Source organism: Anopheles moucheti, chromosome 3 (genome assembly GCF_943734755.1).
Source record: "Anopheles moucheti chromosome 3, idAnoMoucSN_F20_07, whole genome shotgun sequence".
NCBI lineage: Eukaryota > Metazoa > Arthropoda > Insecta > Diptera > Culicidae > Anopheles > Anopheles moucheti.
The window spans coordinates 42,435,677-42,452,161 of record NC_069141.1 but is presented as its reverse complement, the minus strand read 5'-3'; the positions used below and the strand labels follow the sequence as shown (position 1 = coordinate 42,452,161).

Sequence of the window (16,485 nt, the reverse complement as noted above, 5' to 3'; positions counted from 1 at the left end):
TATAAAAGCTGTTTTAAATTTGAGTTCAATTTACGAATGCAGCCCAAGTACGCAGTCTTTTTTGCCGAGTTCAAAATCTCTTTGGTTTCGGGCGGAGCCACGTTCAGCTCTCTCGAAGTCTTCGATCGATCGATCCATTCGCAGTCTGCTGACATGAGATCTTCACGTGTATTTACTGAATCATATGATGTAAGATCGTTATATATTATTCTTTTAAGCCTTGCACTTCGTGCCTGAATCACCATTAAAGATGTACCGTTCGCGAATCAACACTCAATATATTGTTATTGGTTAGATTCTCCGGGTCCTGTAGCATTCTTTCTGAAACACGTAATTGAATATCAATTGTTAAATGCAATGTACTTTTGAAATTCTAAACGAATAGCCATGTGGGTAACGGTTCATTCGTAAACCGCCACATCCGGCAGTTGTCAAAATGAGATCGAACATGGCGGCCATGCTATTTTATAAACACACCTTGACATCGCTCAAATTGGATGTGTAGAAGCGAGAAAAAAATTGTTGGTGGCTCGTGCAACGATTCGATATCGACAAATTTACCTACGGGGTGGTGTTGTAGATCAACTCTCTTAATGTTAAAACTGTTATAGGAAGTTGTCGTACAATGGGGTAAGTGCGTGCTGTTTTCCATTCTGTAAAAACCTTCGCATGCACGCGAAAGTGCGCGTCTGGAACTCTCGCCCCGGAGTTCGATGCGTATAGTCCCGGTGGTAGAAGATTCTGTACACCACCCACAAATGTGGGGCAAAGTGTAGTGAGAGAAAAAAGTGGCAGCGAGCTGTAGAGCACTCGGACCTCTTACAGTGTGATTTGTTTACAATGTTTCTTTCTAAAAACTTTTCAGGGAGCAACCAATTTTCACTTGCAACGCTCATGTGTTCCACATAGATCCCAAAACCAAACGCACTTGGATAACCGCAAGTTCGAAGGCCATCGCCGTTAGCTTCTTCTATGATTCCTCTCGCAATCTCTACAGAATTATCAGTGTTGAAGGGAGTAAGGTAAAGGGTCGTGGCAGGAAAGCTGTCAAAATTGGTTCCACTTGATACAACAGCACTAACTATGCTTCCTCATTATTGTTAACAGGCTGTTATCAATTCCACTATTACTCCGAATATGACCTTTACTCAAACATCCCAAAAGTTTGGCCAATGGAGTGATGTACGTGCCAATACAGTTTACGGGCTTGGTTTTGCATCAGAAGCCGAGCTTGGTAAGGTAAGTGTGGGAGATGGGTGATTAAAACTAATAAAGTGGATAAATAAATGAAAGCTTAATTTTATATTACTCTCTCTTTTCCAGTTCATAGTGAAGTTTCAGGAAGTGAAGGAAGCCACAAAGGATGCTCTCAACAAAGCATCTGCAAACGGTAACTCGGCTGCAGCATCGGCCAACGCATCGCCTATAACGGCACGTGCATCGGCCAATAGTGGCGATATCTTCGAATCCGGAAATTTGGAACCACCACTGGCGCCGGCAAGCAGCATTTCGACGGTAAAGACATCCAAGATCCGTCCTAGATGTATCATTGAGCTAAAATTTTGTTTCCATGTGTCCCTTTTTTAAACAGAGCTGTAAAACCGACAGTCCATCGCATAACAATATCACTGAGACGAATGCTAACAATCTGAATAATGAACTAAAGCAATTGTCAATTAACAATTCAACATCGAACGATGGCACGGTAACTTCGACGTCGGAGCAACAACTAAAATACGAGAACGAAAGATTGAAGCTCGCTCTAGCGCAAAGGTAAGAAACATATTGTGGTGTTTGAAAAAAAACAGAATTTTGATGAAAATTGAACCTTTTCTTTACGCAGTTCTGCTAATGCTAAAAAGTGGGAGATTGAGTTGGCAACATTGAAAAGTAATAATCTACGATTAACGAGCGCTTTGCAGGTTTGTTTCGTTGAAGTGTTACAATGTTACATCGTGTGAATTGTTAAACTTACGAATGTTTCAAATGTATGCGTTCTAGGAGTCCACGGCAAATGTCGATGAGTGGAAACGGCAATTGCACTCGTACAAGGAAGAAAATCAAAGATTAAAATTACGCTACCAAGATCTGGAGGCGGGCAAAGGAGGAGCTGTTCCAACGGCAGGTGGTGCGAATGCGTCCGGTTTAGCTTCAAATGAGCTAACCGAAGAGCTAAGGCGTGAGATTGTGTCTCTGAAGTCCAGGATTGAGGGACTGGAGATAGAACTTAGGAATCAAGAATTGGAACTGAAGGCAGCAAACAAAACGCTCAAAGATAAACAAAACGATCCTACCGTACGTATCGCTGATTGCAGTAGAATTATTCCTCATTACGCATGTGTTGTTAATTTACACGTTTTTCTTTTATTTAACAGCTTAAACAGATGACTAATCTGTGCAATCAGTTCAATGCACAAATAACTGAACTAAGCGGTATTCACAAGGAGATGGAAAAGTTGATTCAGGTACAGCACAAATCTACTTGAGATATGAATGTGCCAAAAGCAGCATCGATGGCCATTAGTAGTTCAACCGTAGAATCTCAATCCTCGACATCGGTCGGCGGCGGTTGTAATCCGAGCATGAAGGTTGCATCTCTTCCAGGAAAAAGTGTAGCTACAACTAATAGTATTTTCAACTACAGTACCAACAATAATATACCACCAATAGGAGCGATAGAGAACATCGCTGACAAGCAGCAAGATGCAAATGTGGTAGCGAAAGAGTCAGTATCGCCGGACAAGCAGTTCCATGGCAGAGGCCCCGCTTTGGCTAGTGGCGCAAGAACGACGGGGTCCACAATTGTTTTAATCAGCACAAAAATAAGTAATCCATCTGCTACGGCGACGATGATGGGTTGTGGCACAATGGGGGCAACGATAAAAACGACCGGAACGTTGTACAACATTCCTTCTGCTTCCCCTGCTGCGGTGACCACCGATTACAGCGATTCTCGGAAGCTGTCAATGATTTGTCAAGAAACGGGCAAAAATACTGGTGACGAGATTGACGGACAGTCCGAGATCCAATCCACTAGTAAAACCGCGACCATACTGGTTTCGAAGCACAAGACCAAGACCGGACTACCTTTGCTATTGAAAAAATCAAAAAAGTAACAAAATGATTCTGAAGTGCGGACTAGATATGCCACAAAGCAACATTCAGAACTGCTTAAATGCTTTTTATTTTCAATATCAATATTATTGCGCTGTAGCAAATTTGCAATTTTAATTGATAAGTTTTTTAAGTACTTTTTACTACTTATATAAATTATGAACGCAAAAGCATCATCTATGTACTGATTTGATGCAATATAACTTGTATTGTTAATAATCGGACAAACTGAGCGGATGAGGTTTGAAACGGTGCAATTTTCGCTATAGAAACTTGCCACTGATAGTCTCCCAAGTATTGGAAACCGAAACCGATAATGTATGTTAGGAGGAAAGGCAGAACGCTCATCTCAAGTGCAAATTTTAAAGTATTTTAGTTTTAACAAGCATGATTTTAAAAGTTTTACATTAAGAAAGGTATTTTATTTTCGATTCAGTATTTCACGTACCACAACACAACCTATGGAATAGCAATACAGGTTTTCCTTCCACAAACCACTCTTATCATCACTACATTCCACAAACGCCATGGTTATTGCCAATTATTTTACACATAATCTTATGGAGCATTCCAACACATGCTGCACGCACCATAACTCTTTTCACAGATAAATCTCAATATGCCGTAGTCTGATATGCTTAATTTACGTTACTGCCTTAATTAACGTTAGAAGAATCAATCCTTCGCGGATCAATGCAACAAATCATATAGTACCGTTAAAAAAACGCCAAAGATGTTTATGTTAAGTCTTTTTTTATACCAGACAATGTTTGCCAACTACATATATCATGGTTTTTAGTTAGTGGATAGTTTTTTTTCCCATTTCTTTCATGTATGCTACATCGACAAAACGCGTAAACTACAGACAAATCCTCCCCCTAAATCGCCAATACGTTTTAAAACCCCGAGGAAAAAGGTATATAATAGCGAAATGATGATCAAAATGTAGATGATAGTGATACTAAAGAAAAGTATAGTAAATGAAACACAAAGAGAGATCGTGAGACGCGATGGAGACGTGAAGGAAGAAAGTGCTATATGAAAGATTCGTTAAGCAAAAGGAACAGTATTTGAACATAGAGTTTAATAAGTACAGAAGAGCGATTGAGCCCGCGACGGAAGAGAGGTACAAGAAGAGTAGGAAAAAGCTATAGCAGTTGTTAAAATGATACACTCCACTCTTGCGTACGTAACCCTAATAGAAATTCTGCCTATTACTGTGGTACAATTTATCCATTTATTACTAACTAATCTTATGATGATACACGGATCTGATAAGCCCCCGGTATTGCTTAGATGCTTGCTGTACCCACACACAGTACATCGTATGGGATGTATGTTAGCATCGGATCTGCATATTACAATGAATGAATGAAGAATCCCAATGTAACTATCAGCATACAAGACACTTGAAGAAAATACGCACGGTAGCGCAGATCAACCACGGCCGGAACCTGCTGTTCAGTTACGATGCTTTCTTTCCGAACGATATTTCTCCTATAGCAGTTGCACACAGGATCCTAGTCTGTATCGGCCTCTTTAGTATCTCATGCGAAAGTTCGTGATCGTGATCGGGGAAAAGTAATACTGCTAATTAGATGTTTGCAATGTCTAGATCATACAGTCGTTTCGACAGGCGGGAAAGTTGAGTGTTGATCAAATGGGTCCTCCCTTTATACGGTATCACTTAGTGGAATGTGAATCTGAATGGAAAGTATTTCTTGATCATATTAGCAACAAAAAAAAACTGCAACACGCACAACCATATAACGAGTTAGTTATAAAACATCAGCCTCAAACATCCTGCTACACAATGTGATACGTTATCAGTATCCTTAGTGACTGGCTCTACCCATACACTGATTTTATGCCTATTATCACATAGCGTTGGATACGAAGAAAATGGATGGGATAGAAAATCATACATGGAAATTTGCGTGTTCAAGATGAATGATAGGAGGTCTTACGAAAGCATGTTACAGCCAAGAAAATATTTAAATACTAAAAAATCATATATACACAACCTATATTCCCTTGGGACGAAACACACACACGAACCACAGCTGGAAGAGGAAAAACCCATATTAAAATTAAAAAAAAAACACACTAGGGAACTCTGGTATAAGGTAAACAAACAAACGAAAAATATGTTATTGATAATGCGCAAAATACTCCTTTTTACAATAAATCGAAAACCTGTTTGTCTACAGTATGTGAAAAAGCGCAATTAAATGACTCTCATTTATAATGTGTTAACCCGAAACCCGTTGGAATATACGTCATCAGGACACATCATAAATGAATGTGTCAATTTTCCTTGGATTGCTGCGCACAAACATGTCACATTTTGTTTTAAGTAATATCATAACTCGCTAATAACTCACTATCGTACAGTGAATTGGACTCTCCGGGCTCCGGTGGGCTGTTCATGCCATTAGAATGAGACCGGACGATCCAGTCCGTGAAGTCCTTTCAAGTTGTCCGCTTGGACAGAGGAGGCATGATAAGCCTCAAATGAAATGGAGTATTGGCGTTGATGCGTGTCCGCCAAAAAAGCCAGGATCTTGGTTTGGCAAGCGACGCAGGCAAGACGGAGCTTGCTTGTTAATCCGACGGAAAGCTGATTTTCTTTCACCCACTTCGAAAATTTTGGTGGACACATATTCAACGCAACGTTAATGTATAAAAACAAAACTTTCCCTTTATTTCTTCTTTGTATTTCAACCAGTTACATACAGTATGGTCACTTACATGATGTTACAAAAGTGTTACAGAAACAAAATGAAAACGAGAATAAACTCGTTCGAGAGTTGTGAATACAGCACAGTAGCTCTATCTAATATGCTTATATACTACTTGTATGAGGTATATTTAAATTTGCTGGTATTTGTATCTATTGTTTTGTATGGTTTGATGTGAGTGTAGGTATGGTTTTTTGTTGTATGTGAGGTATATTAAGGACGCTACATGCGTGTACACACGCAGGGAATCTGCTCTCGATCACCAGTGCAGAGCAAAAAACAGTAACAGTGAAGTGTCGTGGTGCTTGTGATGTGCGACGGAAACTTGGCATGAAGAGCGTGAACAGCAAATGAAAGAAATGTTCCATCCTAAAGTCCCTGTAAAATAGTAATTCTTTTGGTTTTTTTTTTAGCAACAACTTTGCGATCTTTCCAGTTTTATCGAAACCTTTTGTTTGAAACGGGAATAGGACAGAGAATTTCGCGAATGGGACAGGGACACTACTAGCCGCTAGGTAGCGCAAAAGGCGCAATCTGACGCAAGTTGCTGTCGCACATCTATGATATCTGGAATCAGCTCGTGTGAACGAACTGATCGAGAATTTCGCTCCCCGCGGTGATACGATGTAGCGTTTTGGCTATTGCATTGTGTGGTAAATTTTGTATATGGTGTATATGAAAATTAACTATTGCTGTAATATGGAACCCGTTGCAGTTGTTTGTGTGTGAGTGTGGTGAGGTGATTAGTTGGTTGACTATTGTTCGGCTATGGAGGCGTACGCGTACCCAAAACCATTGCGAACGGTCACAGGCACGCAAGGCTGTTTGCGGTGAGAGGGAATCATTTAAATATACCATCATGATGGTTAAACATAGAATGTGTAAGAAATGATGCAAAGAAAAAAACGTTAACTGTAGTGATGAAATGATTAGTCTGACCCGTACGAAGGAGAACACCCACGACGGGGTTGCCTGTAACAGAATGGCAGAATGGGAAATAATAAAAGCGGTTTGCAAAAACGAAAACTGAATCTGTCCGGATGGTCCATGGGTTTGCAACTGTGAAGACTGGCAGGGCTGCTGACCGGTTAGCATCACCATCATCATGTCTGACGGCCGACGGCGTGCTCGTACCGATGGTACTCGCAAGCTGCCAATACCCATGGGCACCCAATGTTTCGCGCCATCGTTCCCCAATCTTGGGTATCGTTATGCCACAAAGTCCAGCGGACGATTAAATCCTCCCTTGCGATTCATGTACTGTCGATACTTGCGCTTCAATATGACGTGCACTTCACCGACATCGTTGCCTTCGACCTTTTTGCCCTTTGTCGAATCGAACCCGCAAAAGCCCATCGTTTTAAGCATTTCCTGTTCTTCGGGTGTTTTGCCTTCAAGTTCGGATTCCGGTACCATGGGCTTCATTTGGGCAGCACGACGCGAGGACGTCGGTTTATCTAGATTGCGTTCGTACGACCTACATAAAGGACAACGTGTTAGTAATGTATGATGGGGGATATGTCACGATAACGGAATTCTAAACTTCCGAATGCAATTTGCTACGTATTGTAGGATAACTCATACACTACACTTTGCTAATGTTCACCTCGATCTCGAACGCGATCTTGATCTGGATCGCGACTTCCGTCTGCCTCGGTCCCGGTCACGGTCTCGATCCCTTTCCCGTTCAGATGAACGTTTGCGGTCACTAAAGCGTTAGAAAGAATTAAAACACCAATATAATGTAGTGTAATAGTAAATTATACTCCCAACTATTCTACAGGTAACTTGAATTAACTTTAAGCCATAATACAAACCCAACTTTCGTCTTATCCGTTCGGAAGACACAAGCGCTATGATCGGGACTAAGCTCATATTCTTCTACAGAAATGCCTTGGCGAAAGGCCAATAAAAGGGGTTAGAGTAGAGTAAATTCTCCCCTAGACTTAGCTTTAATTGCAAAAAAATCTTCGCAAGATGAAACGAAACCTCTTTCCGGACATCAAAGAAAACGGCTATCATTAACCGATACGCTATGAAAGAGGGGTTGCGGACTCATTTAGAGAGTGCACATAACCGCCTTTTCCACCGTCTGTTAGACGTGAAATTGTAACACATAGAACACGAACATACGCAAGCGCGAGACAACCAGTATGCAATCAGGACAACAAATGCTCGGTACTTACCGCCCACCGGATCGATCTCTATCGCTCCGGTCTCTGGAACGCTTTCGGCGTCTGGGACGTTCGCGTTCCTTCCTGCGCTTGGGCGACGAAGGCATCTTGGTGGAAACGATGCTGCAGATGATGTATTGGAACACAATGTTTCAGTTTTTACATTTGTCCTATTAATTATGGACTGTTTGTACTTACCGCGCTAAAACATCGGGACAGGCTTAACCTAGCAGCTACGCCGGCATCGTATTCCGTGCCTCGAAGCCTTCCTTCCGCTCGTTTCGTCTGTTCTTTCAAGCGTTTGAACAATTTCATCTATTCAGCAACAAACCAGGCTGCACCATCTGTACAATTTTGACAGTTGAATATTGTTCCAGCTCTGTGTCCGCGGATGTATTTCTAGTATTTAGTTACATTTTATTTCTCATTTACTCAAAAGTTAGTTTCCCATATGACTAGGACCAACAATTTCAGTGTTTGAGCTGTTCACGTATATTAAAGTGATGTTCGAAGCATTTCCTCGTATCTTCAGCCAAACTGCAATAAAACATGGCTGAAACTATGAGCTAATCTGTCCGTAGGCCATGTGAAGGAATGCATTCATATTTCCAGAACGTGAATGCCCAAAAGTAAGCAATAAATGCTCTTGTTTTACCTCGTAAACCATTTTCAACGTTGAGGATTCATAAAGTTGTTGTTAATAATTAAATAAAAAATTGTTAGCCACGACAAATGGACCACCTGGACTGCCATTAAACTGTCAAAATGAGAGACCAAAGTCCAAAACGAAGTAGAAGAAGCAAAATAATAACAGCAGCAGAAAAACACGGACGGCACGGAAAGATAACACCGTTTAGTGAAAGTCGTAATTCAGCCAGGAAATTGAACCCTTCTCGGTATGGCGACGAATTTTAGAAACACAACCCTCAACGAGGAAAGGATATTTGGCAATACCAGTGGACTAAACACGTCAGGTGGATTGATTTCTACCAGTCATCCGCCTCCTTTACCTCCCAGACCACAGTTCTCGGGTGGTGGTGGAGATATGATGTTTGGTAATCGTTATGGATTTGCTGGCCAACCTGGATACTCCGGGTACAATCCATATGGCGGATATTCTTCGATGGATTATTACGGAGCCAGGAGCTATGGGGGTGGCTATATGGGCCAAGGATATGGAGGATATGGTAGCGGTGGATACGGTGGTTACGGTGGATACGGTGGATACGGTGGAATCAATAATCCCGAACAAAGGTTGGCATGGATGGTATGAACATCAAGTATCATTGCATTCATTTGGCTTTACTGTCATCATCAGGTTTATTCAGCTAGCAGAAGAGAGTTCGCGACCCGCTTTTCAGATTCTAGAATCACTCGTTGGTGCGGTTGGTAATGTAGCCATGATGCTCGATTCGACCTTCTTTGCCGTTACTAGCTCATTCCGTGCAGTTCTGAGTGTAGCTGCAAATTTAGCGCATCTGAAAGGAACTTTCGCTCAATTCTGGTCATCCCTGGCGATTGTGCGTGCGGCAGTATGGTTGTACAAAAAGTGTGTTTCACAATTTTTAAGCGAATCATGTTGAAAATGACTAACGACGGTTTCTTCGTTTATAGGCTGTTATACAAACTTAGGATAACGAAAACAGATCCCACAATTGAAGCTTTCAAGGAAGCTTTCAATGGGTCTGCCAACAGCGAAGTTACCGGTACTAGTACGAGGAAACATTCTTCTTCCTTGCTAGCTGCACTATTCATGGGTTTCATGCTATCCGTGCCGTATATGCTTATTAAACTACTCGCACCAAAAGGGACTGAAGACAATGGTAAGAATATTGTTGAATGGAATGTATTGAACTATTTATGATTATTTCGTTGTGTTTTCTAACAGCATTAAACGATCCCGCCCTGTGGAGCAATCCGGTAGAGGTACAGGTATTGCACAAGTTCGATGCATCTAACGCACAAGAGATGTCGATTCGTGCAGGAGAAATAGTGTTACTAGCACCGAAACAAATCCAAACCGACCGACACTTGCTTAACACCGGATGGGTACTGGCGGCCTCGGTAGATCGAAAGGCATGCGGAATCATTCCACTAAACTATGTGCAAGCGCTTAAACAATCGGTAGAAAGCCAATAGATATTAGGGCTTCGGGGTTTCCAGCATCAAACAGTGGGTCAAATAAACTAACTATTCACATCATGGAAGTACGCTACCCCGTGGTTTGTTTTCAATTTTTGCATGTTACTCTACCATTGGTGCGTACGTTGCCTTTATCAATTGATGCTGAAGGCACGATATGAAAACGATTGCGATAAATAAACTTCTCAGCAGAGCGGCTAGTTTGAAACGGGTCTCTGTGAGGATTTTTATCGCAGTGTTTCGTTATCTTAGCAAAACATCAAGATTTAATGCATAGTGGATTAGTTTGCTTTTCTAAACATTATACTTTTTCGTACGCGCAAGAAATGAGTTTATTGCTTTATTCCAGTGTGGAGTGTATGCAAGATAACAGTTTTTCGCATATCTTCTAGACTTTTTGCGGTGAAAAAATACTCAAAAAGTGTATTTCTACAACTTTACGCGCTTGGCAGCACTGCTGCTTTGACGTGCGGGAAAGAAAGAGAGCGCAAGCATCGAAACGATCAACAACAGGTGAAAGCGAGATGAGTTTATTTGGGTTTCGATTTGTTGTTATATATACACTGTTGCGAAAAGTACAATTTCCTGTGCTACTAAAACTAACAAGCTAAATGGTAGCTTTTAATTCTATTTCTGCAATTAACGGTACGTAGTGCAAACACACTTGTGCGAAGGCTCGCCAAACGAATAGCAGTTGCAAGACGAAAAGTGGAAAATGACCACGGAAGGAAACCCCACGGCGGAAGGCTTCTCGCACTGTACCCTGTTGGCAAGCGTCGAAGCGTACAGCCCCGATACAATCGATCTTTATCAGGATCCGGAGGCGAACCGATATTGGTTCGCTTGCTTTAACGATATGTTGTCCAAATTCGAGCGACAGGCAATGGCGAGCCAATCGAGCGATCCCAGCGCGCAAACCCGTGCCCAATCTTTCCGGGAACACTGCGTGGAAGTATTCAACCAGCTGCAGAAGGATAAACGGTGTGCCAATGAACCTCATCATATCTAACCGCATGGGCTATCGTTTTTAACAGTGTGGTTCATTTTAATTTCAGCGAAACGAAATCATTAGGTATCAGAAACCTGCTGGAGGTGATTGAAAGCGGACTGCGAAAGTTTGGCTTTGATGATCCTTGGAAGGAACAGAAAACACTCGAAAATAAAGCATCCATCGGTCTTCTAAAGAATCGACTACAACAGCTGGACAGCATAGCAAGCGAAAGGGAAAAATGGACCGAAATTGTCCGTGGTGTATTAGCTGGTAAATGCATGTCTAGATGATGATTTGTCTAGAAATTTTGGGACTTTAAAAATGTACCATGTTTTAATATTTTTTCAGGTAATATGTTCGATTGGGGCGCCCAGGCTGTGACAAAAATTTTAGAAGCAAATAATGGTTTCGGCCTCCAACAGGCGCTGGATCGGATACAAAAAAGGCCCTGGTTAATAGACGATTTGGACAGTTGGCTCAACAGGATGGAGGTGAGTGATTTTATTTCAACGTGTTGCTGTTAATACCATCGCTAGAGTAAAGGGAACTGGTAATGTTTTTTTTATGAAATGCAATCTACGTTTTAGCAAGAAGCACCTCATCGATGCGCTACGATTTTCACGGATAATGCTGGTATAGACTTTGTGTTGGGTATTGTACCTTTAGTGCGCGAATTGTTGAAGCGCAATACGAAAGTGTTGCTATGCGCCACGATTAACCCAGCTATCAACGATATTACTTACTCCGAGCTGACCGGAACCATCGCCGATTGTTGCAAGGAATGTGAGATTCTGCAGAACGCCTACAGCGTAGAACATCGATTGTTGTTGTTCGGCAACGATCAAATTGGACCGTGTCTTGACTTTCGAATGATTTCAAAAGGTACCGTTGCGATACAGTTTGTGCCAGACGGGCATTCTATAACTATGCTTTTTTATACCTATACAGATTTATCGGTGGCAATCGAACAAAATAGTGTCGATCTATTAATAATTGTTGGAATGGCACGTGCATTACACACCAATCTGTACGCGAAATTCGTATGTGAAACATTTAAACTGGCCGTCGTAAAGAACGAATGGTTGGCAAACCGGTTAGGTGGAGAAACATTTTCTGTGGTATGTAAATATGAAAGGTAATATTTCATGCAACGTTTGCAGTCAACTGAAGAACGAAGCAGAACCGGCGAACTCTGAAATATTCGACCATACACTACTGAGAGAACTAAAATAAATATTGAACGCGAGTTTATTATATTTTACATTGCTATAACACAGTACTTCTTTTCATGCAGTTTTACACCCATTGCCTTTAGTCCAGTTTCACAGTAAACGAAGCACCGCAGGAACAGCCTTGATCTGCCTTTGGATTGTTGATCACACGAAATCCAGAACGTATCAGTTCCGTGTGGTAGTCAATGGTGGCTCCACTTAGATACTCGATCGATGCATTATCGATGGCCACCTGCACACCGTCGCGACTCACGATAACATCATCGTCACTAAGTTGTTTTTCGACAGAAAATTTGTACTGAAAGCCGGAACATCCACCTCCTTCAACTGTTACACGAAGAAAAGAGTTGGTTTTGCAAATCTCTTTCAAGCGGCTAATACAGGTATTGCTCAATTGCACGGAACTTGTATCAGGTGCGGCATTCGACAACAATCGACGATGAACTAAGGACGCAATGGATAATCCCACACTATGCACAGGAAAAACAATGGAGATAATTTATTACCGATGTCAATAGAACGAAAGAGACTAACCATTCTACTACTTACCGCCTGTGCACCAGTGCGTTCATTTCTGTGCTGGATACGGTTGTTGTGAACTAGCCGAATTTCATATTTCTACCACAACATTGCATAAGGTCACTGTTTATTGCGTCTGCCGTGGATATTTTTTTTGCCGTACTGTAGTACGATTGTTTTGGTCAAAGCAAAATCTGTCATCACTGTCATTGACCACGCACTAAGGTCTTTGCAGTGGACAAAACGTTTTTTAAAAATTTTTTTACACTTGTGCTATCATTTTCGGTACCATTTTAAAGTTTTCACAGCTTTGAAATGTCTACAGTGGAACATATGTAAAATGTTTGAAAGTTACCTCTAACGCTAATTTTATTTTACTTTTTATCGTTACACGTTCACACGTATTTTATACAAAAAATTATCTCTACATCCTACAAACACCGCGGTGCTACATGAAAGGGGTGTTGAAAATAACTCACCCTTCATTTTCATAGTGGCCGTAATGTTGCGCTTTGGGTTTCCAACACGATGGTTATTTAAATCAATCAAGTTAATCCATCCCGACGTGCTGCACACCACCAAATAATGTCCAACCGAACAAGGAGTTGCATAGATTTGTGACTGAACTTCTATTTCCCATTTAGGCAGCAAAGTTTCCCCGTTCAAGGGAATATATTCAATGCAGTGTACTTTGTGATCGTAACAACCAACAATGAAATGTATCCGCTCATGGGACTGTTGTAATATCTCGAAGGACGAAAAAATGTTTCCAGGAAACTTGTGATTTGAAGTCTGTAATAGATATAAAGTGATATTTATCAAACCAGTACACATAAACGTAGCACAATATAAGCCAGAACCTACCTTTATTCCTTTAACGGCATCGTATATTCCAAAGGAGCCATCCACTGAACAGCAAGCAATCCTTTTGTACTCCGGCAAAAAAGCAGGGGTACTGAATATTGGTACGTTTCCCGATGATGTTTGCTTCCATGCCAAATGTCCTGTAGCTACGCTTAAAGCTGCCATCGTACCATCCAAAGTGGCAGCAAAAATTAATCCTGCTTCATCATTAATACCCAACGACAATGGTTGGGAGAAAATTGGTTTGTTTCCTACTTGCACCTTCCATCGCAATATCGGGCTAGAATCTCCCTAGAACAATTTAAACAAAATTACTCTGCTCTGGAAAGGCTTTAGACTGATTGCTGGCTTACCCCTACAATGCAATGTAAATTGTAATCGTTGCTGTAGCTTCCGAAGATAATTAGATTCATATGTGGCAACACAAGAGGAGTACATTTGATCATTGCTCCAGCATCATACTTCCATACTATGCTGCCGTCTTGCGGATTGAAGCAGTATAAAAATCCATCGTAACATCCCACAATACCATACACGACGTTTTTTTCTGTTGTGAAAAAGCTGACACTGCATTCTACTCGATCCGGTAGCATAATACAAGAAACGACTGCATCCGTATCGGTGTTAATCGTTAGTAACATTCCGGAATGACTGCCTATGGTTAAAATATGCCCAACATTTGCACAAAATGTTATCGACGGACGGGAATCTATACACTTTTCTAAATTGTATTGTCTAACGATCGTTAACTTGGTGTCGTTGGGAATATTGGACTTTTGAAGCGCATCCGGCAAATCGCTGTTGGTGGCAGGAACATTTGATTCGACATATTTAAATGCCATCTCCAACGGAATAGACGGATCTATAAGCAGTGTGATAAGTTGTGGCAATTGTACTTTAAACTTTTCTTCCAAAGTGTTGTGCAAGCGAAGGGCGGCAAAAGATGATCCACCACGATCGATGAAAGATGAGTTGGGTTTTAATTTCTTAGTTTCACTCTCTTTTGCATAATGTCGTTCATGTGCGATACCCATAGCGCTAAGTTCTGTGCGGAAATAATCCACTGCTGAGATTCGATCGTCAGCAAGGTTTAATTTTAAATTTTCGTAAATACGTTTCAATTCTTTTGTACAAACTTTGCCATGAGACGAGAGAGGAATCTGTTCAATCCAATATAACTCATCTGGCAGTTTTTCCGGCCTCAGTTTCATACGCATTTCGCTCCAAATTGTATCCTGTATTGAACGATCACCGTTGTCCGATGTGTAGAACAACAGCAACCGTTGATATTTACTAATAAAACACGATGCGCACTGCTGTACTGCTGAATGGCTTCGTACCACGGCTTCCAGTTCTGCCAAGCTCACCCGGCACCCGTATCGCTTTATCGTTCTTTTACACCGATCACGATAATAATAATTACCTTCATTGGTTAGTTCCACTATGTCACCGGTCGGACGATAAATTGGTCGATCGACGCATAATATATCGTCATTTTCGTTATTCTTCCCAAGTATAAGGCATTTCCTAGAACAGCTTCCGATGTAAAGATGACCTATGGTGGAACCATTTATATTTGCTTCCGCTTGTAAACTTTCGTCTTCCAAGCTTCTCAACTGTAGCATTATCGAATGATCTAAAGGTTCACCAAGTGCAACATAAGAGTCATTTTCAGGAGACACTTTTTGAATCATGCTCCAACATGAAAGCTCTGTTATACCGTAAATGTTGTATACAGCCACCCGACATTCTGCTGGTCTTTTCAGTATTGGAAACCGTTCTCCACCCAAAACAAGAATTCTGAAATGAATGAAATTTCGATCAGTACATGGTCAATCGTTCTTGTTTCTTCCTCGTGCTAACCTGAGTGTTGTTTGAGAACCAAAAATTATGTGCTCCATTTCATTCGCTTTCCAACGTGTAAATATGGATGGTGTCATTTGCATTACTGTTACTCCCGGAAAGAGCAAGGGCAGTAGTCGTGTTGCTGATAAACGTATTGAGTTATCCACCACTAAAAATGTGGCACCGGCACGCAATCCCATGAGAATATCGACGACAAATGGATCGAAGGTTGGAGGTGAACATACAAAGATGACATCACGCTCACACAACTCGAACCGTTCGCTAAGCGATAGTACATTAGGCATTATGCACGCCTTTGGAACGAGAACCGTTTTAGGCCGGCCAGTCGAACCGGATGTTATTACACAAAAGGCCAAAGCAGGATAACTTTCAACGCGCGATAAACTAAGTAACAGCATCAGTTGCTGCGTGAGAACGCGCATTCCTGAGAACATCTGCAGACCATCGCACATCCAGCTGGACCCGAAATCTTCCAGAAAGAATGCAGCACACAGGTCATACTTGGGCAAAAGTTGATCAACCACTCGTGGATCTATGCAATAGAAACAGTTACCGGATATGATAATACTGCAAAAAAGTTTAGTACATTAATTTATTTATTCAAATGATTTTGGTGCCATTCCTTACCCTCCTATAACGGCAATCAATGCGGGACAGTGATACAATTGAACACCGACAATTTTCCCTTCGATGTTCTGCTCCTCCAAAACTCTTGCTACCTTTTTCATGCTGCTCCATAGCTGCTCGTAGTCAATCTCGGTAATAGATAGATTAGAATTGTAATATCTTATCGCAGTCTGTTTGCTAAACGTTTTAAAAATTTCTCTATCCAGAAGTTCCAT

At 41.3% G+C, this 16,485-nt stretch overlaps 6 protein-coding genes across 7 annotated transcripts; 3 read left to right on the top strand and 3 right to left on the bottom strand.

Annotated features, from left to right (window-relative positions):
• The first annotated feature begins 501 nt into the window (after window positions 1-501).
• Window positions 502-5,326, top strand: LOC128305843 (homer protein homolog 2). 2 transcript variants are annotated; one of them, XR_008287467.1, is made up of 9 exons: window positions 502-630; window positions 866-1,022; window positions 1,108-1,239; window positions 1,324-1,515; window positions 1,592-1,773; window positions 1,844-1,922; window positions 2,002-2,295; window positions 2,376-2,588; window positions 2,671-5,326. XR_008287467.1 is itself a non-coding variant. In XM_053043460.1 (8 exons), exons 1-8 carry the CDS (start codon window positions 626-628, stop codon window positions 2,484-2,486), a joined length of 1,152 nt encoding a protein of 383 aa, XP_052899420.1. In that variant the 5' UTR covers window positions 502-625; the 3' UTR covers window positions 2,487-5,326. The 2 variants fall into 2 exon arrangements, 1 of the variants encoding a protein (XP_052899420.1); XM_053043460.1 differs by having other exon boundaries at window positions 2,376-5,326.
• A 1,630-nt stretch (window positions 5,327-6,956) lies between these two features.
• Window positions 6,957-8,320, bottom strand: LOC128302240 (U4/U6.U5 small nuclear ribonucleoprotein 27 kDa protein). Its single transcript, XM_053039017.1, has 4 exons — window positions 8,228-8,320; window positions 8,042-8,152; window positions 7,462-7,563; window positions 6,957-7,332 (listed from the first exon to the last, which is right to left on the bottom strand). The coding sequence occupies exons 2-4, from the start codon at window positions 8,134-8,136 to the stop codon at window positions 7,065-7,067; spliced, it is 465 nt and encodes a 154-aa protein (XP_052894977.1). The 5' UTR covers window positions 8,137-8,152; window positions 8,228-8,320; the 3' UTR covers window positions 6,957-7,064.
• Window positions 8,321-8,809: 489 nt separating this feature from the next.
• LOC128302239 (peroxisomal membrane protein PEX13) lies at window positions 8,810-10,258 on the top strand. Its single transcript, XM_053039016.1, has 4 exons — window positions 8,810-9,283; window positions 9,348-9,578; window positions 9,644-9,852; window positions 9,918-10,258. Exons 1-4 carry the CDS (start codon window positions 8,928-8,930, stop codon window positions 10,166-10,168), a joined length of 1,047 nt encoding a protein of 348 aa, XP_052894976.1. The 5' UTR covers window positions 8,810-8,927; the 3' UTR covers window positions 10,169-10,258.
• Window positions 10,259-10,625: 367 nt separating this feature from the next.
• On the top strand, window positions 10,626-12,416 carry LOC128302238 (4'-phosphopantetheine phosphatase). The gene is made up of 5 exons (XM_053039015.1): window positions 10,626-11,152; window positions 11,227-11,432; window positions 11,511-11,653; window positions 11,750-12,044; window positions 12,111-12,416. The coding sequence occupies exons 1-5, from the start codon at window positions 10,887-10,889 to the stop codon at window positions 12,299-12,301; spliced, it is 1,101 nt and encodes a 366-aa protein (XP_052894975.1). The 5' UTR covers window positions 10,626-10,886; the 3' UTR covers window positions 12,302-12,416.
• On the bottom strand, window positions 12,399-13,069 carry LOC128302241 (iron-sulfur cluster assembly 2 homolog, mitochondrial). The gene is made up of 2 exons (XM_053039018.1): window positions 12,944-13,069; window positions 12,399-12,864 (listed from the first exon to the last, which is right to left on the bottom strand). Exons 1-2 carry the CDS (start codon window positions 12,964-12,966, stop codon window positions 12,474-12,476), a joined length of 414 nt encoding a protein of 137 aa, XP_052894978.1. The 5' UTR covers window positions 12,967-13,069; the 3' UTR covers window positions 12,399-12,473.
• Window positions 13,070-13,300: 231 nt separating this feature from the next.
• On the bottom strand, window positions 13,301-16,485 carry LOC128303754 (beta-alanine-activating enzyme). Its single transcript, XM_053040813.1, has 5 exons — window positions 16,271-16,485; window positions 15,641-16,210; window positions 14,131-15,577; window positions 13,778-14,068; window positions 13,301-13,705 (listed from the first exon to the last, which is right to left on the bottom strand). Exons 1-5 carry the CDS (start codon window positions 16,483-16,485, stop codon window positions 13,301-13,303), a joined length of 2,928 nt encoding a protein of 975 aa, XP_052896773.1.

Bases quoted from the DNA above. Each gene is read 5' to 3' on its own strand.
- LOC128302240 (XM_053039017.1), bottom strand. From the start codon at position 8,136: ATGCCTTCGTCGCCCAAGCGCAGGAAGGAACGCGAACGTCCCAGACGC. The intron at 7,564-8,041 runs GTAAGTACCGAG...CTAACGCTTTAG, and splicing joins AGAGATCGATCCGGTGGGCG to TGACCGCAAACGTTCATCTG. The intron at 7,333-7,461 runs GTGAACATTAGC...TCCTTTATGTAG, and splicing joins AGATCGCGTTCGAGATCGAG to GTCGTACGAACGCAATCTAG.
- LOC128303754 (XM_053040813.1), bottom strand. From the start codon at position 16,485: ATGGAACTTCTGGATAGAGAAATTTTTAAAACGTTTAGCAAACAGACT. The intron at 16,211-16,270 runs GTAAGGAATGGC...ACTTTTTTGCAG, and splicing joins TTGATTGCCGTTATAGGAGG to TATTATCATATCCGGTAACT. The intron at 15,578-15,640 runs GTTAGCACGAGG...CATTCATTTCAG, and splicing joins GGTTCTCAAACAACACTCAG to AATTCTTGTTTTGGGTGGAG.
- LOC128302241 (XM_053039018.1), bottom strand. From the start codon at position 12,966: ATGAACGCACTGGTGCACAGGCG. The intron at 12,865-12,943 runs GTAAGTAGTAGA...TCCTGTGCATAG, and splicing joins AACGCACTGGTGCACAGGCG to TGTGGGATTATCCATTGCGT.
- LOC128302238 (XM_053039015.1), top strand. From the start codon at position 10,887: ATGACCACGGAAGGAAACCCCACGGCGGAAGGCTTCTCGCACTGTACC. The intron at 11,654-11,749 runs GTGAGTGATTTT...TCTACGTTTTAG, and splicing joins GTTGGCTCAACAGGATGGAG to CAAGAAGCACCTCATCGATG. The intron at 12,045-12,110 runs GTACCGTTGCGA...ATACCTATACAG, and splicing joins CTTTCGAATGATTTCAAAAG to ATTTATCGGTGGCAATCGAA.
- LOC128305843 (XM_053043460.1), top strand. The intron at 1,774-1,843 runs GTAAGAAACATA...TTCTTTACGCAG, and splicing joins AAGCTCGCTCTAGCGCAAAG to TTCTGCTAATGCTAAAAAGT. The intron at 2,296-2,375 runs GTACGTATCGCT...TTTATTTAACAG, and splicing joins ATAAACAAAACGATCCTACC to CTTAAACAGATGACTAATCT.
- LOC128302239 (XM_053039016.1), top strand. From the start codon at position 8,928: ATGGCGACGAATTTTAGAAACACAACCCTCAACGAGGAAAGGATATTT. The intron at 9,284-9,347 runs GTTGGCATGGAT...TGTCATCATCAG, and splicing joins ATCAATAATCCCGAACAAAG to GTTTATTCAGCTAGCAGAAG. The intron at 9,853-9,917 runs GTAAGAATATTG...GTTTTCTAACAG, and splicing joins AAAAGGGACTGAAGACAATG to CATTAAACGATCCCGCCCTG.